This window comes from Orcinus orca, chromosome 7 (genome assembly GCF_937001465.1).
Source record: "Orcinus orca chromosome 7, mOrcOrc1.1, whole genome shotgun sequence".
In the NCBI taxonomy this organism is placed as follows: Eukaryota; Metazoa; Chordata; class Mammalia; order Artiodactyla; family Delphinidae; genus Orcinus; species Orcinus orca.
In genome coordinates, this window is record NC_064565.1 from 96,820,641 (window position 1) to 96,844,082 (window position 23,442).

The window sequence follows — 23,442 nt, forward strand, 5'->3', positions numbered from 1 at the left end:
TTTTTGTGCCAGTACCATAGTCTTGATTAATGTAGCCTTGTAGTATAGTCTGAAGTCAGGGAGTCTGATTCCTCCAGCTCTGTTTTTTTCCCTCAAGACTGCTTTGGCTATTCAGGGTCTTTTGTGTCTCCATACAAATTTTAAGATTTTTTGTTCTAGTTCTGTAAAAAAATGCCATTGGTAATTTGATAGAAATTGCATTGACTCTGTAGATTGCTTTGGGTAGTATAGTCATTTTCACAATGTTGATTCTTCCAATCCAAGAACATGATGTATCTCTCCATCTGTTTGTATCATCTTTAATTTTTTTCATCAGTGTCTTATAGTTTTCTGCACACAGATCTTTTGTCTCCCTAGGTAGCTTTATTCCTAGCTATTTTATTCTGTTTGTTGCAATGGTAAATGGGAGTGTTTCCTTAATTTCTCTTTCAGAGTTTTCATCATTAGTGTATAGGAATGCAAGAGATTTCTGTGCATTAATTTTGTATCCTGCAACTTTACCAAAATCATTGATTAGCTCTAGTCATTTTCTGGTGGCATCTTTATGATTCTCTATGTATAGTATATGTCATCTGCAAATGGTGACAGTTTTTCTTCTTCTTTCCTAATTTATATTCCTTTTATTTCTTTTTCTTCTCTGATTGCCATGGCTAGGACTTCCAAAACTATGTTGAATAATAGTGGCGAGAGTTGACGTCCTTGTCTTGTTCCTGATCTTAGAGGAAATGCTTTCAGTTTTTCACCATTGAGAATGATGTTTGCTGTGGGTTTGTTGTATATGGCCTTTATTATGTTGAGGTAGGTCCCCTCTATGCCCACTTTCTGGAGAGGTTTTATCATAAATGGGTGTTGAATTTTGTCAAAAGCTTTTTCTGCATCTATTGAAAATGATCATATGGTTTTTATTCTTCAGTTTGTTAATATGGTGTATCACATTGATTGATTTGCATATATTGAAGAACCCTTGCATCCCTGGGATAAATCGCACTTGATCATGGTTTATGATCCTTTTAATGTGTTGTTGGATTCTGTTTGCTAGTATGTTGTTGAGGATTTTTGCATCTATATTCATCAGTGATATTGGTCTGTAATTTTCTTTCTTTGTTGTATCTTTGTCTGGTTTTGGTATCAGGGTGATGGTGGCCTCACTGAATGAGTCTGGGAGTGTTCTTTCCTCTGCAGTGTTTTGGAAGAGTTTGGGAAGGTTGGGTGTTAGCTCTTCTCTAAATGTTTGATGGAATTCACCTGTGTAGCCCTCTGGTCCTGGACTTTTGTTTGTTGGGAGATTTTTAATCACAGTTTCAATTTCATTACTTGTGGTTGGTCTGTTCATATTTTCTATTTCTTCCTTGTTCAGTCTTGGAAGGTTATAACTTTCTAAGAATTTGTCCATTTCTTCCAGGTTGTCCATTTTATTGGCATAGAGTTGCTTGTAGTAGTCTCTTAGGATGCTTTGTATTTCTGTGGTGTCTGTTGTAACTTCTCCTTTTTCATTTCTAATTTTATTGATTTGAATCCTCCCCCTCTTTTTCTTAAAGAGTCTGGCTAATGGTTTATAAATTTTGTTTATCTTCTCAAAGAACCAGCTTTTCATTTTATTGATTTTTGCTACTGTTTTCTTTGTTTCTATTTCATTTATTTCTGCTCTGAACTTTATGATTTCTTTCCTTCTACTAACTTTGGGTTTTGTTTGTTCTACTTTCTCTAGCTGCTTTAGGTGTAAGTTTAGATTGTTTATTTGAGATTTTTCTTGTTTCTTGAGGTAGACTTGTATAGCTATAAACTTCCCTCTTAGAATTGCTTTTGCTGCATCCCACAGGTTTTGGATCATCATGTTTTCATTGTAATTTTTCTCTAGGTATTTTTTGATTTCCTCTTTGATTTCTTCAGTGATCTCTTGATTATTTAGTAACGTATTGTTTAGCCTCCATGTGTTTGTGTTTTTTACGTGTCTTTCCCTGTAATTGATTTCTAATCTCATAGCATTGTGGTCAGAAAAGATGCTCGATATGATTTCAATTTTCTTAAGTTTACTGAGGCTTGATTTGTGACCCAAGATGTGATCTATCCTGGAGAACGTTCCATGAGCACTTGAGAAGAAAGTGTAATCTGCTGCTTTTGGATGGCATGTCCTATAAATATCAATTAAATCTATCTGGTCTATTGTGTCATTTAAAGCTTGTGTTTCCTTATTAATTTTCTGTTTGGATGATCTTTCCATTGGAGTAAGTGAAGTGTTAAAGTCCTCCATTATTATTGTGTTACTGTCGATTTCCTCTTTTATAGCTGTTAGCAGTTGCCTTATGTATTGAGGTGCTCCTGTGTTGGGTGCATAAATATTTACAATTGTTATATCTTCTTCGTGGATTGATCCCTTGATCATTATGTAGTGTCCTTCTTTGTCTCTTGTAATAGTCTTTATTTTAAAGTCTATTTTATCTGATATGAGTATTGCTACTCCAGCTTTCTTTTGCTTTCCATTTTCATGGAATATCTTTTTCCATTCCCTCACTTTCAGTTTGTATGTGTCCCTGGGTCTGAAGCGGGTCTCCCATAGACAGCATATATATGGGTCTTGTTTTTGTATCCATTCAGAAAGCCTGTATCTTTTGGTTGGAGCATTTAATCCATTCACGTTTAAGGTAATTTTCGATATATATGTTCCTAATACCATTTTCTTAATTGTTATGGGTTTGTTTTTGTAGGTCCTTTTCTTCTCTTGTGTTTCCCACTTAGAGAAGTTCCTTTAGCATTTGCTGTAGAGCTGGTTTGGTGGTGCTGAATTCCCTTAGCTTTTGCTTGTCTCTAAAGCTTGTGATTTCTCTGTAAAATCTGAAGGAGATCCTTGCTGTGTAGAGTAATCTTGGTTGTAGGTTCTTTCCTTTCATCACTTTAAATATATCATGCCACTCCCTTCTGGCTTGTAGAGTTTCTGCTGAGAAATCAGCTGTTAGCCTTATGGGAGTTCCCTTGTATGTTATTTGTCATTTTTCCCTTGTTGCTTTCCATAAATTTTCTTTGTCTTTAATTTTTGTCAATTTGATTACTATGTGTCTTGGCGTGTTTCTCCTTGAGTTTATCCTACCTGGGACTCTCTGTGCTTCCTGGACTTGGGTGGCTATTTATTTTCCCATGTTAGCGAAGTTTTCAACTATAATCTCTTCAAATATTTTCTCAGGTCCTTTCTCTCTCTCTTCTCCTTCTGGGACCCCTGTAATGCAAATGTTGTTGCGTTTGATGTTGTCCCTGAGGTCTCTTATGCTGTCTTCAATTCTTTTCATTCTTTTTTCTTTATTCTGTTCCCCAGCAGTGAATTCCACCATTCTGTCTTCCAGGTCATTTATCCATTCTTCTGCCTCAATTATTCTGCTAATGATTCCTTCTAGTGTATTTTTCATTTCAGTTATTTTATTGTTCATCTCTGTTTGTCTGTTCTTTAATTCTTCTAGGCATTTGTTCTTTAATTCTTCTAGGTCTTTGTTAAACATGTCTTGCATCTTCTCGATCTTTGCCTCCATTCTTTTTCCGAGGTCCTGGATCATCTTCACTGTCATTATTCTGAATTCTTTTTCTGGAAGGTTGCCTATCTCCAGTTCATTTAGTTGTTTTTCTGGGGTTTTGTCTTGTTCCTTCATCTGGTACATAGCCCTCTGCCTTTTCATGTTGTCTATCTTTCTGTGAATGTGGTTTTTGTTCCAGAGGCTGCATGACTGTAGTTCTTCTTGCTTCTGCTGTCTGCCGTCTGGTAGAGGTGGCTATATAATAGGCTTGTGTAAGTTTCCTGATGCGAGGGACTGCTGGTGGGTAGAGCTGGGTGTTGCTGTGGTGGGCAGAGCTCACTACAACTTTAATCCACTTGTCTGAAGATGGGTGGGGCTGGGTTCCCTCCCTGTTGGTTGTTTGGCCTGAGGTGACCGAACCAGGCTCTTTGGTGGGGCTAATGGCGGACTCTGGGAGGACTCACGCCAAGGAGTACTTTCCAGAACTTCTGCTGCCAGTGTCCTTGTCCTCATGGTGAGCCACAGCCACCCTCCACCTCTGAGGAGACTCTCCAACACTAGTAGGTAGGTCTGGTTCAGTCTCCTATGGGGTCACTGCTCCTTCCCCTGGGTCCCGATGCGCACACTACTTTGTATGTGTCCTCCAAGAGTGGAGTCTCTGTTTCCCCCAGTCCTGTGAAGTCCTACAATCAAATTCCACTAGCCTTCAAAGTCTGATTCTCTAGGAATTCCTCCTCCTGTTGCCAGACCACCCAGGTTTGGAAGTCTGATGTGGGGCTCAGAACCTTCACTCCAGTGGGTGGACTTCTGTGGTATAAGTGTTCTCCAGTTTGTGAGTCACCCACCTAGCAGTTATGGGATTTGATTTTGTTGTGATCGCACCCTTCCTACCATCTCATTGTGGCTTCTCCTTTGTCTTTGGATGTGGGGTATCTTTTTTGGTGAGTTCCAGTATCTTCCTGTCGATGATTGTTCAGCAGTTAGTTGTGATTCCGGTGCTCTCGCAAGAGAGAGTGAGCGTACGTCCTTCTACTCTGCCATCTTGAACCAGTCTCTGAGCTGACATTACTTAACCATTCAAATATTTCCATTTGCTTTATAATGTAGAATGATTAATTTTTGAATTAAATTAAAAACTTAGTATAAAGACACAAACACCAGGAAAAACAGTACATAAGTGTGGATGAGCATTTTAAATGAAAACTATCACAGACAATTGAAAGCAAAAGAATCTAGTTTTTATTTTTAGCTCAGTGTGGAAGAAAATAGGCACAGTTGTAAAAAGAAGAAGTCTCATGTAAGATTACTTTCATAAGAATGTATATTGCTGACATCTACTTTTCTATCATTCTTTTTAAGTAACAAGTTCACAAGATTTCTTCAACTGAACACCTGAAAAAAGGAAGCTAAATGCAACTGAATGATATACACATTGTAAAATATTTTGGCAGTGTAACAATTATGCTTTCCAGGATCTTCTTTATCATAGAGAGTGTAATTATTTCTTCTTTCTATATTTGTCTATAAATTAATTACTTAAAAAACAAAGATGCTGAAATCTCAGAATTTTTGCAGCTGTTAAAAGTATATACAAGTCAGTTGTTTTTCATACCACAGATATTTACCAACTACCTCAAGTGTGGTATGTATAATCATAATAAACATAATATTCATAAACCATTGAACTTAGAGGTATGCCCACCTCTCTCATAGCAAATGTAACAATAATTATTTAACTGATTGATTGATGAATATAAGAAAAGGAGTCACTGAAATTACAAATGTGAAAAAAATTTATAATACAGCAAGGAGATGGTGAAGTAGAAATCTAAGACACAAGACAAACAGATGTATTTGATACTGTTTCATTATTATAAATGTGCAAAACACTTATCATGGGGGATAAAAAGTATAAAGTCAAGGAAGAACTTTCTAGGCTTATAGAATAAATAAATTAATAATCCCATCACAGAAATTTTCCTTTTTGATATGATTTCTATTCTTGCTTTAAACTACTTTTCTCATCTGACTTTCCAATGTTATAATAACTCAGGGAAGTAAGCAAGGCTTTCAGATATTGTAACAATGCAAGTAAGAAAGAAATTTGGATATCAAAGGGGTCCAAGTAAATTGGAAGTAGATAATCTCTAATTTATGGAGTATTCACATAAGGTAAAGAATGATATATATACATATATCCATACTACGGTTTCATACTTAGTTTTCAAATAAGAGCCCTAACGCTTACTGTCTATGTGTGAACCCTAGGTTAAGTTAAATAAGGAACTATTTATACCTAACTCATAGGATTTTTGTGAGAAATATAAAAATATGCACATAGAAAACTTAACAAGGTACTTGACACAGTAAATGCTCAATAAATGGCAACTTTTTTCCTGCCTGTAGCTTTCATCACCTAACACATTATATAGTTGACTTATTTATTACATTTACTGTTGGTTGCCTATCTCTCTTCATTAAAATGTTAAGTCACATAGGGCAAGATCTTTTTTCTTCACTGCCGTATCTCAAGTGCTAGAAAAATGCCTGGCACATAGCTAAGAAATATGTGTTGAGTGAATAAATGTGGTTTCATTATTAGAGCTTTTTAAAGCTTCTTCACCTAACACAAAGGATTTTCAACTGAAAGAGGCCATCGCTCATGTGTGTTATGTTTACTATCCAGGAGTGAGTAAAAAGAGCACTCTTGAGCTACATCTAATTTCACAAGAAAAAATCTAAATGTATATACACTGAAAAACATTAAAAATATGCATTAGCTGACTCTACAGAAATTAGAATAGGTCAGTGTTTTCTTCCCTTTCCTTTTTTTTTTTTTTTTTTTTTTTTTTTTTTGCGGTACGCGGACCTCTCACTGTTGTGGCCTCTCCCGTAGCAGAGCACAGGCTCCGGACGCGCAGGCTCAGCAGGCATGGCTCACGGGTCCAGCCGCTCCGCAGCATGTGGGATCTTCCCGGACTGGGGCACGAACCAGTGTCCCCTGCATCGGCAGGCGGACTCTCATCCACTGCGCCGCCAGGGAAGCCCTCCCTTTCCTTTTTATGGGGATTTTTTTTAGAACAACTACATTATACCATAAGGCCCTCATCATTCAATTAATCAACAAGTACTTTTTGATCACCTATTATGTGCCGAGCACCATTCAGGGAGCTGGGAATACCTTAATAAATAAGGCAGAGGAGACAGTCTCACAAACTTACATTCAGCTGGAGGGAGACAGGTAACATATGCATAAACAAACAAAAAAGATAACCACAGATTCTGGTTCAAGCTTTATAAGACTTTATGATAGAGACAGCAAGATAGAGAGGACCTAGGAGGATGCTTTAGATAGGGTGCTTATAGAAGGGCATTATCTCCAAGGAGGTGACATTGAAGCAAATATCTGAAGGATAATGAAGCAACCATTTCAAGAACTGGGGAAAAAGCTGAAGGTAGAGACTTCTAGAATCATTAGTGCAAAATCCAAAAGGGTAGGGAAAAACTTAAGGAACCTCACATGGCAAAGAACACAGCATGAGGGGTAGGGTGGTATATGCTCAAACAGAAGAGGTGGGCAGAACTTCCGCTGGCCATGATTAACAGTTTAATTTATTATAAGAACAATGGAAAGCCATTAAAAGATTTTAAGTAGAGGAATAGCATGATTTAAACTAGTTTTTAAAATAATGTTCTGGCTGCTATATGAAGAGCAGATTGGAAAATAGGAGTGTGGTAGCTGAGAGCATGGGCTCTGGAGTCAGGAAAAGCAGTTTATACCCCAGCTTTTCCTGAATATATTGGAAATTGTATGAAATATGCATATGTAGTTATAATGGTAAGATTTTGACTATATCATAGCATAATTTTGAAAAGCACTCTCACATAGATGAGTTATTCTATTCTTAGATTTATTTATTTTATTCTAAATTTTTATATGTCCTCAAGCATTATGGAACATTTTTGTTTATTTAAGCATGATATGTTTCTTTAGTTTCATTATGTCAAACACTTTTGTGTGCTTGTGTGTAAGTTTAAAATCTAATCCAAATAATACATTGTTGGCAAAATATAAATTTAAAATATAAGGTAAAAGAACAATAACCTTAATAAGATAAAGCTTGACATAAGGACCATACACATAATATTCAAAACTATAGATTGTGGGGATATTAGCGTCTCTCTCTCTCTCTCTCTCTTTGACTCTACTTATCTGTAAAATAAGGCATTTAAAATAGTGCTTGTCACAAAATAAGAGCCCGTTAAATGTTAGCCATTAACTTTAATTTTTACAATGGACTGACATTTATCATCTGCTAGGAAACACATATAACCACAACTGATCTCCAGTAATCTTAAAAAACTAACTTTCTAGTTAATATAAGAATGTTCAACTGAAAGCATCCATAGATTCTTTCATTCATTCAATCGATACAGTATAAGGGATACAGATGCAAAGGAGAATATAGTAAGATCTTTTATTTTGAGATGGAGAATTAGGATCTTTCATTTTTATCTATATGCTTATTATATTTTTGTACAATTTAGAGAGAAACCACGCTGACTGATGATTTATGATACCTTAAATAAAATTTTAATTATATTCTAAGTATATTTTATATGCTTATAATGAATGGTACTGGGTTTTATTTACCTCATTTGTATGGTTTTCTAACATTTGGGAGTTTTCTTACAAGACTGGCAAGACAGTACAGGCTGTGGATGAACAGGTTTCTTTGACTCACATGCACGGATCAAGTAGGAAAAATAAAAGGAGAGGGTGGAGGTTAGCTTACAAAAAAAAAAAAACCCTCAACAAAACAAAACAGAAAACAGTGTGATGTTCATTTTTGGACACTGGGTAAGTAAAGAAGTTGGCATGCTGCCCTCCTGTTTCTGCCATGGAGTTCCAAACATGCCAGGCCTGCAGACTCAGCACTGTGGAAAGGAAAATGTGAAACAGCCACAAGCTCAGGCTGTCCACAGTAACATCCAGGTAGGATGCAAAACTGTACTACTCAACTTGTCTACAGAAAACTGAGAAGAATAAGAAATACGTCCATGGTTCCTGCTTATTTCTTTAGAACTCCTGAGAATAGAAAAAGGTAAGGAGGAAAGGTTCCAGAAGTAAACTAATCTGATTTGGTCTTTGAGCCAACGTGGAGAGCCACATCAGATGAGTATGTGTTAGAGAAGAAAGACTGCTTTTCCATTACTCCTTCTAGAAATAAGTGTCAAAAATTTAAAGAAGCATGAATACCACTATTTGAAACAGATGAGACCGTATATGCTATTAAAAACTTAATTTCTTTTATAAGGCCCAGATAAGGTAGAGTATATAATGATTATTTGTGTTCTACTGGGTAGAAATCACATGGATGGTCACAGCAGCTGGCCTGACTGAAAGTGGCTTTCCCTCCTGGTCAGCTTTCAATGGGCAGGGCCTTGCATGTGTGTTGTGTGTGTCTGAGTCAGGAATGAAGACACTAATCCCATCCCCTCTCTTCAGTGTTTATTGCAAAGCATACAGAGAGGCACCACCGGCATAAGTGTCAGGACTTGATAGGTGAAATCAGCACAGCACAGTTATGCAAATCACATGTGCAACTGACACTGCTTGTGTAATTATCAATGTAATCCTCCTCTATCTACCACCTCCAGGAAGGAAAGGAGGGGTGAAGGGTGGGCAAAGTTCACACTTGGGAGATCACCCAAAGAGTGGGCCAGGTGCCAGGTCTACAATCAGGTGAAAACAGTTCCTTCTCAAGAGAAGTCTGCAGGGCAAATTATACTACATTAAATGCACCATCACTGCTATGAATGAGCTACACTAAATTCAATTTCTATAACCAGAATCACTTAATCCAATATGTCGATCATTATACTGGTCTATGGCTTAGTATTGTTTGAATGGATCTCTTTAGCAAATCTGTTAGAAAAGTCATGGTGATCTGGTTTTAAAATAATGTCAATATGGAAATAACTGATAATGATAATCTTTTAGCCACATACCTAATTTTCAGACATTTTAAACTCTTATTTCACAAAATGATCAGTACTATTAATATCCAAAGGTCTATAACCTACAGCAAATCCATGTTATAAAAAGATTTCATATGTAATAGAAACTTAAGGTACTTATTTATGTACTTTTTGTTTACCTCAGAAAAATAAAGCAAAGTAATATTGAAGCAAACATTGAAGGATTAGGGGGAAAACAGCCTATGAGAAAAACAAAGAGTAGAAGGCAGAAGGAGAGACAAGAACAGGAAGATAACTTAAATGAAACAAGATGAAAAGGGTGTATTAGACAAGAAAGTTAGTGATTACAAATGCCACATGTGCTTTGAAGTACCTTTTAGTTTATGGAATTCCTGAACAGTCAGTAATTTAAGGAAATGATGCGACAGTAGTAGTGAGTCCCTTAGTAAGAAATGACAGTAAATCTGAGGGCATATCATCCTCATGGCAAAGTAACAGACTGTCCCATATGAGAAGACTTAAAACTAGAGCATTTGACATGAACTTGTTTCTTTAACAGTATGGTTAAAGGTTAGCATTATCTCAAACCAAGTCAGATGCTACTTTTCAACTTTATTTTCAAGAAATTTGAAGAGGAGGAAAAAACTATCTTTTCTTACCAGCTTCTCTAAGAGCATGTAGTTTATACCTTGAAAATGCCTGTTAGCTGGTTTAATAGTCCACTAAATGTGAACATCCAAATATATTCAAAAGCAGGGTGAGTCATAATATTCTATAGGTATATTCTCATGATAGTTAAAGGAATAACTGAACAAAATATAAAATAGAGTTAAAAATAAAAGGCAAACTTTTGAGTTTGCAGCAGTACACTATTGAACTGATACATTTTTTAAAAAAATTAGTATTAGGAAAACTAATACAAGTATTCCATATTTCTGAGCTATTTTTATGGATAAAATATAGTACATGGAATTATAGCGTCTTAAAAAAACAAAAAGACAGTCCTTATATAAAAGAACTAAAAATGTACAATGAGGCGGATGTTGTTTTAACAGATGGATATTATATGGTACATCTGGTCCAGTTGCTTTTTATAGGACAAAATAGCTTTAACTTGACAACCAGACATAAAGAAAAAACTTCTTAAGTGAAATTTGTCAAACATTGAATAGATTACAAAATCATGTTGTAAAAATTAACATAACTGAGGTGTTTGGAAATAAACTAGACATTTGCTCAGAATAATGTAGGCTTATTGATCCTAAGTCAAAAGACTATGACACTGGAAGGTTTCTCAAATAGATATATTCTAGGGTTATATGCTATAGATATATCACATAAACTAATTTTAAAAAGTGTTTAATTTTAGGTGATATATCCAAATAATTATATAATAAATACTGATTTAACTGAAAGCTAATAAGGTTTTCCTCTGACTTTTATAACAGGTCTCACTGAAAACACAAAGTAATTCTTATTTTCTTAAAATGAGATGAACAAAAAAAAAATCAGAAAAAATTCCTACACTTATCTGCTTATTCAAGGATATTTTATTTATATATCTCTGAACAGTACCTTAATGTTATAATAAGTAATGTAAAAATACAGTAGTGTTAAGGAATACAAGAGACAGTGGATAAGTTTCCTTGGGACATAGGATTGTTCATTTTCAAGTGAAAAGATTCCATTTTTAAGCAAAGAATATTTTTTTGTAAGAATGTAAGTCCAGTACAATTCCATGGCCAAAACTGAATTTTACATATGGCATAAAAACATTTGAGACTGCGCAAGAGGCATTCTTACTTACTTTTTTCTCTTTACAATTTATACAAAGGAATGTATAATGCATATATATTACATAAGTTTCCATACATTAAAAATACATACTCTTCTATTGTGTTTTAAATATTTGGGCACTGCATTAAAGTATGTGAGAAATATACCTGAAGTACTAATTAGGAAAAAATATGTAATTCTAGTTCCTCCTAGATTTAAAAAATAACAAGTATGCTAAGTATTGTTTTGATTAATAGGGGTTCAGGGCTTAATTGTAACACTATTTCCCCAGTGTACTGGCTATAATAAAGACAATTAAAAGGAGTAACACCTAACGTATGAAGCATACTAATCAAATTTCTAAGAATGAGAGGACTATAATCACTTGCTAAACTAAAAATCTGACAAAACTAATAAAACATTTTTTATAGCAGGAGCACTGATTCAGCACAAAAAACTGACATAAATACTATGTTATGTTATAAATTTACATAAAGGAAATTAGATGATTTGTGTGGTAAATCTCAGATTAATGGATAGAGTTTAAAATATAAACCAGTATCTTTTATTTTCCTACAACCTTATATATTAATATAAGGTTGGGATATGTTTATAAAGTATAGTTTACTTTCTCAATGGACTAGAAATTTGACTGTGGTCTCCAGCTGATATATTGTTGATGATACAATTCTTTATTTCTCTCTCCTTTCCTTCTCGTCATTTAAATTTCACATGTAAAAGGATCTGGGTTTTTTTTTTCCTTCCTCAGTCATTCTTTCTTTTTGAGTGTTCCAAAGAGGCAAAAGTAGAAAGAGGGTTGCAATTGCTAGATGTCTTAAATTTAGCCAACATACTGCAATAAAATAAAGCAATTCTAATGAAATATCCAGCATCAATATCAGAAGAATAGCTCTAACCCATAATACATGAAAATAGTTTTAAAAAAATTAAACACTGATGACTGTTGTACAAACAAAACTTAGATTGTATTATTTCACTTTTTTTTTTCCTAAATGGACAATATTTCACAAATAGGATATAGCACTGCCATAACAAAAGTAAGAAAGGTTCTGATTTCTCCTGTTATTATCTTAAGAAGTTGGGAATAAAATCTAAGAGTTGTTGACAGGAATTATCTGCTATTGAAAAAAGATGATCATATTAATCTATTTCCAGAAATAATATTATACTGTTTAAAATTATTGTTAGAGGGCTTCCCTGGTGGCGCAGTGGTTGAGAGTCCGCCTGCCGATGCAGGGGATATGGGTTTGTGCCCTGGTCCGGGAAGGTCCCACATGCCGCGGAGCGGCTGAGCCCATGAGCCATGGCCGCTGAGCCTGCGCGTCCAGAGCCTGTGCTCCGCAACGGGAGAGGCCACAACAGTGAGAGGCCCGCGTACCACAAAAAATAAATAAATAAAAATAAAATAAAATTATTGTTAGAAAACAAACTTTTCCATAGCAAATACTGGCAAACACTACCAAAATATTTTTGCTCTTTAAGGAGCCCTGATTTATTAATTATTTATAAAATTGGGCATCCTTTCAAAATTAAAAAAATGTTATCAAGGACTGTAATCAAAATTTAAAACATGCAATCAAATGTGTGACTGCATCTTCCATCCCAGTGTGAAAAATATCATTCAAGTACTAAGTGGCAAAGGTGGGGGAGGGAAAAGTCAACATTGTTTCACACTTCTGCTGGCATTCAGCAACACAGAGCTTTTTCAAAAATATTCTTTAAAAGGGAATGCATTTTAAATGAACAAACTATATCTGGAACTAGAAGTGCAAAATCAGAAACTGTCTATATCAAGGTTCTGAGATTTACGTTAGCAGATGGTAGCAGAGAAGTAATGTTTGTGCCATGAAGGTCATCTCAAAATCTTAAGACCTATTCCATTTTATGCAAATCTGTTTTGAAAGTTAAAACAAACAATAGAAAACTAAAAAAAAAAAAAACTGGGGAGTGGGGACTACCCTTTTACTCTTTAAGGTTTGATCTTAGTGACTGATGGGCAGCAAAATCCCAGGAGAAAAGGTAACAGATTGTTATTAGCATCACATAATGTGAACAGCGTAAGATTAAAACATTAAATTAAGTGATCTGACAAAGTCACACAGCTAATTTGCAATGAGCCCATTCGAAAACCCATTTGTCTTGACCTCTTGACTTCCAGACAGTACTCCTTTTTGCTTTATCATTGAGTTAAAAGAGTTCAGCAAGACAGAGGATGCAATAAACATATGGGGCTGTATCATTTATTCCATAGCATGTAGTACAGATTTAGGAGTTTGACTGTCTTGGTTTGAATTCAGGCTCTGCCCGTGTGACCTCTCTGTGCCTCAGTCTCCTCACCTGTAAACTAGGAATAATATTAGCGAGAGGCTTTCTGTCTCTCCATTCCCTTTGAAAAGCATACTGAAATTCTGGTGCTCCCAGGCCCTTCTTTGGTATGCCGACATAAACACTTCTAGCAGTTGAACTGGATACTCACGTTCAGTCAGTTATTATTCTAGCCAAACCTATTTATGCCAGCTGTACCTGTTATCATAATTAAGTAAATTATTCAAATATACATATTCCAATAAAATAAGTACAGAAAGAAAGTTCTTTCTATAAAAACTAATTTTACCTCTCTGGAAAAATTCAATAAAGGTGAGTTTAAAAAAACTACTAATGAATTGGAGGTAGGCAAAGGTAATCTTAAAAATTAGTGAGAAAAATCTTTTTTTTTTTTTTTGTGGTACGCGGGCCTCTCACTGTTGTGGCCTCTCCCATTGTGGAGCACAGGCTCCGGACGCACAGGCTCAGCGGCCATGGCTCATGGGCCCAGCCGCTCCGCAGCATGTGGGACCTTCCCGGACCGGGGCACGAACCCGTGTCCCCTGCATCGGCAGGCGGACTCTCAACCACTGAGCCACCAGGGAAGCCCAAGAAAAATCTTTAAAAACTTTAATAGAAGTCTGATTGCTTCACAAGGTCTTTAAGTTCTTAAAGAAACTGAAAATGGAATTAGAGATGATGTGATATGAGTGTGGTTTAGGCCAGGAAAATTACTTGGAATTCCATAACTAAATTCCTCACTGAAAGGAAAGGGCCTGGCCTTATATATATATATTAAAAAAAAAAGATTAAATGCATATTTTATATTGGGTTGGCCAATAACATACATCTGACGGAAAAACCCAAACAAACTTTTGGCCACCCCAATGTTTATATTTTTAAATGTTAAGGACCTTTTTATGAAAAGAATTTCCCATATTGCTAGACGTACTGTTTTTAATTGATAAACTACCTGATTTTGCTCATGTCAGGTAAAGGAGTGTTAATTAAATGAATAATCCATAGGAAGTGCTTAGCACAGTGCCTCATGCCTATGGAGAGTTCAAGAAATGCCAGACATTACCTGTCAATAACCTAACTATTGGGGCTATGCAACCAAAATCAAGACACTACCCGGTGTCCTCTAGAGTATGTAAGAGAGTTCCAAATAGAAACTTTCAGCTTATATGGGATCTTACAAGGGAGGGAAGGAAGAAAGAAAGGAAGGAAGGAAGAAAGAAAGAAAGAAGGAAAGAAAGAGCGAGCTAGCATTTATTGAATGTATACTGTATTCCAGATATTTTTCTTAAACTGATTGATAGATATAAAATCTCACAGAAATATGTAAGTGCATATCAATACTGGGCTCATTGTTACCAACCTACTACATGGAAAATTTTCAAATCTAAAACACAGGAAGCAAAGATGCAGTATTAATACTGTAGAACACAATAGCTAACTAGATAAAATAAAACAATGAGCACTCATTACCCAAAGTAGGGGTTGGGATGGAAGAGAAGGAAGCAAGATACTTCATATTAATAATAGTATTTATAAAAAAACAAATTAGAATTAAAAATCATTACATTACACTTAATACCCTATACTAGTAAGTTTAAGCACTAGTTCTTAAATTTAATCAATCTGTGGCATATTTTCTTTCATCTCTACAGCCATTTTCACTCTGCTCTACTCCTGCAGAAAGCTAATTTCTATTGGCTTCATCAATAGGCTCCTTTTTCCTCTGGCTTCTGGTTATGCTCATTTAATGTAAGGCATCAGCAAGACAGGAGGGGTGGAAAGAGTGAGGCCAAGGTGTTTATTCCTCAGTCACAAGTTAGCAGGGGTACATTCCTCTCCTGAAGGTCAGTTTCAAGACTCTCTCCTACATCTCCTAATTCCAGTGACCTCTTCAGACATGGGATTGCAACCATCCCCTGTTGGTTTTCTTTATGCCTATCCCTTCTCTTGTAAATATTAGTGCTTTCCTGAATGTCTCCACATTTTCCCCATTTGAGTGTCTTACTGCTTTCCTATCAGGGCTCTGATTGATAGCTATTGGTAGCAGGAGTGGCCCAAGGCCTCAGACAAAATGGCATTCTGGCATTGAGTTTCTCATGTTTGAATAGAATAGCATGGCCTCCTTATCAGGAAGTTAGTGAAATCCTGGTAATTCTAGACATGTGCTAGCAACATGATTATTCAAATTGTCACTGATGGTAGTATGAAGTGCAGATGCAAGGCAAAGCTTTAGGAGTTGTGGTCTTTACTTGCTGAAGGAACAATGGTGGTGTCTAATGTGAAGACTGTAGTGTTACATGGCTAATTCTGATGGCCTGAAGGATTATACAAAGGAGAAAGGACAAATCGAAGGTCCTGAATGCTCAAGTCAGAACAGCGGTGAAATATCAAAGTTCTCTGTTAGCTTTAAGAGAGTCCTTATTTACTTACGGCTCAGGGCAAATAAGGCTGAAGACCAACTCCAGAATCTGATTTGAAGGGTTATGAAATTGCCATATTAAATAAAATGGGCAAAGCCAATACCATTTGGTCTTGGTAACAGGGTAATGATAGGGAAAGAGTGAAACAAGGGTTGTTACGATCTAATCAAATACTGAGGTTCAGAATGTTGAACCCCTAAACCCTCCCGAACCATCCTTGCCAGAAGACACATTTGTCTTCACTCCCCACCATTCCATTTAAGGAAACCAACAGTCCCGTAAATCAGCCTTTCCATAGAGTAAGAGGACTTTCAACTGCTTCAGCTGAGGCGGGAACCCAATCAGAGAATGGCGATTCTTTTCAGGACTCATTTCTGTTACCACTCATGGCCCTCCAGGCTCATACCAAGTTAGATATTAATATAGCAAAAATCGAGGGATATTTAGGAGGTGACAGCCTGTACACTGAAAGAACTGCAAAACTTTACCAATTTGTATCAGTAAGGAGTCCAGATAGCATGTAAGGAAATGGATTGATTCTAAGGGTTTTATACCAAGAAGATGAATTAAAATGCTAGCTCAGGCCAAATTTATCAATATAGGTGCATTCATCTGGAATGTGGGATTTAATATATTGCCTTGAGCAGGTGGGAGTGACTGGTTTATTGAATCCTTGATTCAATGATGGCTTACACAGTGAAAAGTTGAAAGGGCAGAATTTTCTTGGCACACCAAAGTAGAAGTCCAAAAGCTCAAGTAAGAATATTGGAAAAGGGCTTCCCTGGTGGCACAGTGGTTGAGAGTCTGCCTGCCGATGCAGGGGACACGGGTTCATGCCCTGGTCCAGGAAGATCCCACATGCCACAAAGCGGCTGGGCCCATGAACCATGGCCACTGAGCCTGCACGTCCGGAGCCTGTGCTCCGCAACGGGAGAGGCCACAGCAGTGAGAGGCCCGCGTACTGCAAAAAAAAAAAAAACAAAAATGAAAACAAACAAACAACAACAGAAAAAGAATATTGGAAAGGATCTATTATGAATGACCCCGTTCAGTCCTCCCCTAACCATACGCTTGGAAGGGCCTCACCAAAGAATTACATTGGTGAGGAAAGAACCAGCGTGCTTGGAAAGCTTCCTGGTAACTGTCTTCTCTAGGCTGGAGAGAACAATGATAGATGTTACCAACAGATCTGGGCTCCCTAATTTAAATGTATCCAATGTGATCTTCTAAGATGGCAGAGGCTTTGTGGTAGAAATTAATTTCAGGAAGTGCAGTTATCTTAATAAGCCACGGGGATGGGATAACAATGTGTTTTGCGCCACAGGGTTCTATGGAAATGGCTAATGGATTACAGATCCTCCAAGAATGAAAATGATGGTTAGACTGCCAAGCTGCTAACTATCTTACATGGACAGAAAAAGTCTAGGTCTTGTGGGCAAAAACCCAACTTTAGTCGCCGTAGTGGGATTCATGATCTCTTATCCACTGCCCAGACCTAAGTCTATTCACATATCCAGAGTCACATAATTTTAGGTGGAGCCAGAGTCCCTTTCAGAAGGGCCCTGAAACCTGGCCACCGCTGTATGCTATGAATTTTCCTCTAAGCCATTCCAGAATCACCTGTGGCCATTTATGAGGGTGACTGTGAATTGGGAGAAGGAAAAAACCAAATCCTTCTGCAGGTTATTAGACAATTGTATTAGATTAGCTCTGAATTGACATTAATCCCTGGAACCCAAAATACCACTGTGGCCCACCAGTCAAACTGGGAGCTTATGGAGGTCAAGATATATATGGAGACTTCACCCAAGTCCATCTTATAGTATCATAGGAATAAATGCATTTAGTAATGGGAAGAACCCTTACACTGGTTCCCTGACCCATGGCAGGAGGTCTATTATAAAAAGCCAAGAACAGTGCTGTCCAATGAAAATATGAATCACATATATAATTTAAACTTTTCTAATAGCCACATTTTAAACAGGTGGAATTAATTTTCATAATATATTTAATAAATATAATTTCAACATGTGGCATTAACCATATGAAGGTACTTAACAGCCACATGTGACTAGTGGCTACCATATAGGAGATTGCAGCCCTAGAACTATCATTTCTTCCAAGATAATAAACTAAAACTGAAGGATGCTAGGGTGGTCACTCCTACTACATACCCGTTTAAGCTGTTTGTTAGGCTAATGCAAGACCTAGATGGTTCTATGGATGAATGACAGTTTAATCACATAATGCCAACTACAGAAGCAGTTCTAGTAGTAGTATCTCTGCTGGAGCATATTAACATAGTACCTGATACCATGTATGGAGCTACTGACTTAATTTCTTTTAAAAGTAATTCCTTATCAACAAAGATAATCAGAGGCAGTTTGTCTTCACAATGCACGGTCAACATACTTTCACTACCTTACCTTAAAGCTAGGTCAACTCTTCTCTCTTTGCCATAATATAGTCCAAAGAAATCTTGTTCATCTTGACATCTCACATAACATCAAGCTGGAACATTACATTCATAGTATCATACTAATTGGATTTGGTGATGGGTCAGGAAGTAGTAAACACTTAAGATGCCTCAGTAAGACATATATTAGGGCACAGGAGATAATCTCTATGAAAAGTTGAGATTTGCAGCATTGGTGAAATTTTAGGGGCCTAGTGATGTAGGCATGTTGAAATAAGAGCCTCTACAGTAAATGATAAGTTGTTGCACCTTGTACCTTTCATTATGAAGAAGGAGACAGAAAATGTGGTGTCCTCTTTGAATTTTAGAAGCAAGATATACCACGTTTGGGTGTTCTGCTCTGATGCATGTACTAGATAATCAACAAGGCTGCCAACATTGAGAGGGGACTGGGGCAAGAAATGAATCTGCAGTGTACCTCTGCTGTAATGAAAGCTGCTATTTAGACCTTTGGTTCTAAGATCCAGAAATGTAATGATTTTTGGAAATATCTGTGGTAAGCAAAGATGGTGTATGACATCTGCCACTGAAGCATCAGAATGCAAATCCCTAGTGGAGTAAAGATATGTGATCTTCTCAGTAATGATTTGCCATTTGAAAAGCAGCTCTTAATTTGTTATTGGACTCTTGTTAAGACTGAGTATTAGGCCATGCGACTCCAAAAGACTACGTGGCCCAAACTAGACAAAATGAACTACGTGTTAATCCGATTCAACATATCATACAATAAGACGTGCACAAGAGCATTTCATTATTAAATGAAACTTGGATCACACAGGTTTGGGAAGCCCAAGTATACATCATGAGCAAGTAGCTCACGTGTTTCTGATACCTGCTACTACTGCTTCACAGTCTCTCACAATCTGGCCTCATGGGGTGTTCTCCATGACCAATTAATGTAGGATAAAACCACATGAACCCAGCTTGTAAATGGATTGTATGATATTTAGTATTAGCTGCAACTACTGTGTTATAGGCCCAATGAAGGGGGCTGCCCCTGGAATATAGTAGTGAAAGATAACCCCCTAGCAGAATTTCAGATTGTACGGTTTGCATGGAAGAAGAGATAGCTGAGGTAATGATACATGGCATGGCCATATGGTCAAGGACTTGGAAGAACAAGACTGAAAGATTGGAGATTGAAGGTTTGGGAGAGTCATGCAGATGTGCCTCTCAGAATTGGTACAAAGTGTGACAACATGGTTACTACGTGAATTCCCTCTGGAGGGCTTCCATTGTGGAGAACCCTCTTAGTAATCTGGACAAGATTATGTGATGGGTGACCCAAGCCAATAACACAATCTGTTTTATGGATGACAGATTCTTTATCTAGCTACCCTGGTGCTTGCTCAAGTGGCCCATGTACAAAGTGACAATGGGAACAAGGGTGGAAACTATGTATGGCTTCAACAACATAGATTTCCCCCTCTCTATGGCTGATTTAACTACCACAACTGCTGAGTTCACCACTTTCCAACGCTGAGACACTGATACAGCATTATTCTCCAAGGTGATCGACCAGTCAATTAATTAATGGCTGGCAGGTTACAATGAACTTCTTTCAACCTGAAGGAGGGAGAAATTTATTCTCATAGGAATTGATAGATATTTGGTATATAGATTTACCTCCCCTTCCTTCAGTACTTTTGGATGTGCCTCTACGCCTGGATTTAACAGAATGCCTTAACAATTATCATAGTATTCCTTAAAATATTGACTTTAACCAGGAAATTCTTTTCACGGCAAAGGAAATATAGAAATGGGCTCAAACCTATAGATTTCGCTGGCCATACCTCATGCCATGTCATCCAGAATCATTTGGCCAAATAGAGTGGTGAAGTGGCCTACCAGTGGAGTGGTTCATGTATAGTTGCTAGCTGGGAGAAGTTTGGGTGTGTTCTATAGGATGTGATAAATGCCAAAAGTCATCTATCTCCTCCATTGCCAGAATGCATAAGTTTGAGAACAAAGAGGTTAAGGTAGTAGTGGACACAACACAAATACCTCAAATAACTCATTTAAGGGATTTTCACTTCCTGTGCTGAAATCTTGGGATTGGTGGTTTTGGAGATCTCAGTGCCCAAAGGAAGAATGTTTCCACCAGGGATCAGAGTTCTGTTACCATTGTATTGGAAGCTGAGACTACTCCCTGGCTATTTGGGGCATTTTAAGCTGCTGAATTAACAGGAAGAGAAGTGGGCTATTGGCTGGTAATTTTTCCAGATTACCAAAATGATCTGGGGTTGTTGTTATATGATATGGGCAAGGCCAACTATGTTTGAAACTCAGGAGATTTAGTGGGGCATCTCTAACAAAAACTTCTCCAATAATGCTGGTTATTGAAAAACTACAGTAATCCAAGGAAGGAAGGGCCACCAAATACTCAATGTTGTAGGAATTCAGGATCACCCATAAAGAACCCTGTCCAGACCAGGGGCTAAAAAGAGGGTGAAAGTAAGGGGAAGATGAAATTGGCAGTGGAAGAAGAAAGCCATATATATTGTGAAAAGCATTGGTGATGGTTAGTGTTGGAAGTAGGTCTGAACTGACTTCACCCCTTGATGATGCAGTAAGTGGATGATATCCCTCTCCCCCTCTCATCCCTCCATTAAACTCCCCTTATTAGCCAATTTGAGCATATCTGTTTATATATCTGCAAAAGTCATGACTTAGTATACCAAAATGCAAAATCAGCATAATAGCAGTTAAAGGGACCATGTCTCTTTTTTTTGAACCTCAAAGTAGAAATGTATTTATTTACAAAATTTACAGTTTCATAGAAACAGCTTTTCTTTGTGCACATAAACTTTATAATTATATAGAACCATGTAAATTATAGGGTCCGGCCTTGCAAAGCCAGTGGAAGGGGCTTACTTTGGGTGACATCTTTCCCTCCCCTCATTCCACTAGCCACCAACCGGGAGCCCCTATATGGGCCATGCCTAATCTGCATAACGAAACCAATTGTAGCCGTCCAGCTTAGTCTAACACAAAAACCAAGGTGTCTTGACTTCTTAGACACTACCCACAGGGATAAATCTCTTGAAAGAACAAAAAGGAAATCAAGGAAACAAATTGAGATGACTGTCAAATGCCTTCCAGAGGTGTCAACAGGCAGTGAACCTTCTAAGAGCAATCTAGCAATCACCAGGCAAAATTACATGTATACACTAAACCGTGATAGTAAAAACAACACAGTTTTGTAAATTTTGTGACCAGTGGAAATAGATGTTTAAAGTTATATTTCTGCCTCAACTTCATCCTCATGAAAAGCTATGTTTTATATAATCCTTGGTCAACTGAATAATACTTTAATAAGCCAGAGTGCATGGCTACCTAAAGGAAATAACTGTCAGGTCTTAAAAATATCTTTCAATAAAGAATACTTTTTATAATAAAACAATACCACTTTAAGATATAATTTTCACAGCATAATTTTTAAATAAAATATAATGTGTGATAGTTGGAAATGAGTGAACTGCTTTAAGTCAAGGATGAATATAAAATATATACTTAAAACAGTTTAATATTTGCTTTAATTTCATTTTTCTGTAACAGCCCCAAATTTAAGAGTTAATGTCTAGAATAGTTTTACATTATTTCACATTCACGTTAAAAAACTGTGTAAAGCCTTAAGGATTAACAGGAAAAATGTAAAGAAAGATAGTATGAGCATTACCTCACAACCCACAGAACTCTCTAATATAATTTGTCAATGTAGATGAAGATATCACTTCCATCATATCTTCATATTAAAATTAAATTTTAATACGTCATTATGAACAGAAGGAGCATATAAAACTGGCTTGAAGAGTATTCTATATTAATGTTCCACCTTTAACTTCTTAGTTATGGCAATTCATGCTAAAGCCAAATGAAATTCATTCGGTATCTAATCATTCTTTTGCTTGTATGCACTATATTCTGGCATTTAAAATAAAATCAAACTTATTCTAGATTTTTAAATGATGATTTATGAAGCAGAGAAAAGTTTCAGAGAGCATCCAATGACTATAGTTTGAGAGTTAGAGAAACAAGGAGGGTTAAAATTAAACATAAAACACTCTCACCGCCAAGTTTCTAATGAGCATAATATTTTCAAGTTTAAAAATAGTGATATTTGACTTCCCACTGAGGTCCCAGCCCAGGTACCATGTCAGTCAAAATAATATCACAGCTTTCCTCTCCTCTATGGTAACAACAGCACGTAACAATGATATTTTACTAGATTTTCCGTTATTCTGGATTAACCATAATTACTGCATTAATAATTGTAAAATTTAAAAATCATAGAAAATTTATGTAACAGCTGTTTTCTTCAATGGCTCGAAACTCTTCAGTTGACAGTACTCCTTTCTGCCAAGTCTGTAAGCCTAAAAAAGAAGGGCCATATGCATCCTGCAAGATTTGTCAGTTATTCAGTGTACACAAATAAAAATACTGTCTAGCTCATTCCCAGCTACGCACCAAAGTTAGAAGTTACTTTGTGTAATGCTATAGCAGTCTCCTGAGTTCTCATATTTTACTTTCTAGTCAAAGAGTTGGTGGCACTTACCAGAGTGGGTCCTGAGGTGTCCTGTGAGGGCGTCCCTCCTTCTACAGGCATAGCTACAGAAAGGACATTTGAACGGCTTCTCTCCAGAGTGTAACTTTATGTGTCTCAAAAGGTTGCCCTTCTGAGTAAAAGAAGCTCCACACTGGTTACAATGGAAGGGACGTTCACCTACAGAAGGGGAAAGAGGTGGGGACGATCAAGTAGGTTATGTGCAAGTGACTAATTTGCTGTACAATGATAACTACAGCCAGTTCTCTGTGCTGAGAATGTCCATCTCCCTCCTAAGTCTTCCAAACCTTTATCTTCCTAGAATTTGCTTTGCTAATACCAAAGTTCCAAACTTTAGGTCAAGTGCCATTTCAGCTCTTCATGTAAATTTTACAGGAT

General features: G+C 36.9%; 1 protein-coding gene across 13 annotated transcripts in view; it reads right to left on the reverse strand.

Moving 5' to 3' along the window:
- Window positions 1-23,442, reverse strand: part of IKZF2 (IKAROS family zinc finger 2) — a 178,133-nt gene that overhangs the window by 44,385 nt on the left and 110,306 nt on the right. For all 13 annotated transcript variants that reach the window (XM_033428222.2, XM_049711893.1, XM_049711895.1 and 10 more), the window contains one exon: window positions 23,056-23,223. In XM_033428222.2, the coding sequence (XP_033284113.1) occupies window positions 23,056-23,223 (168 nt within the window). The remainder of the gene's footprint in view (window positions 1-23,055; window positions 23,224-23,442) is intronic.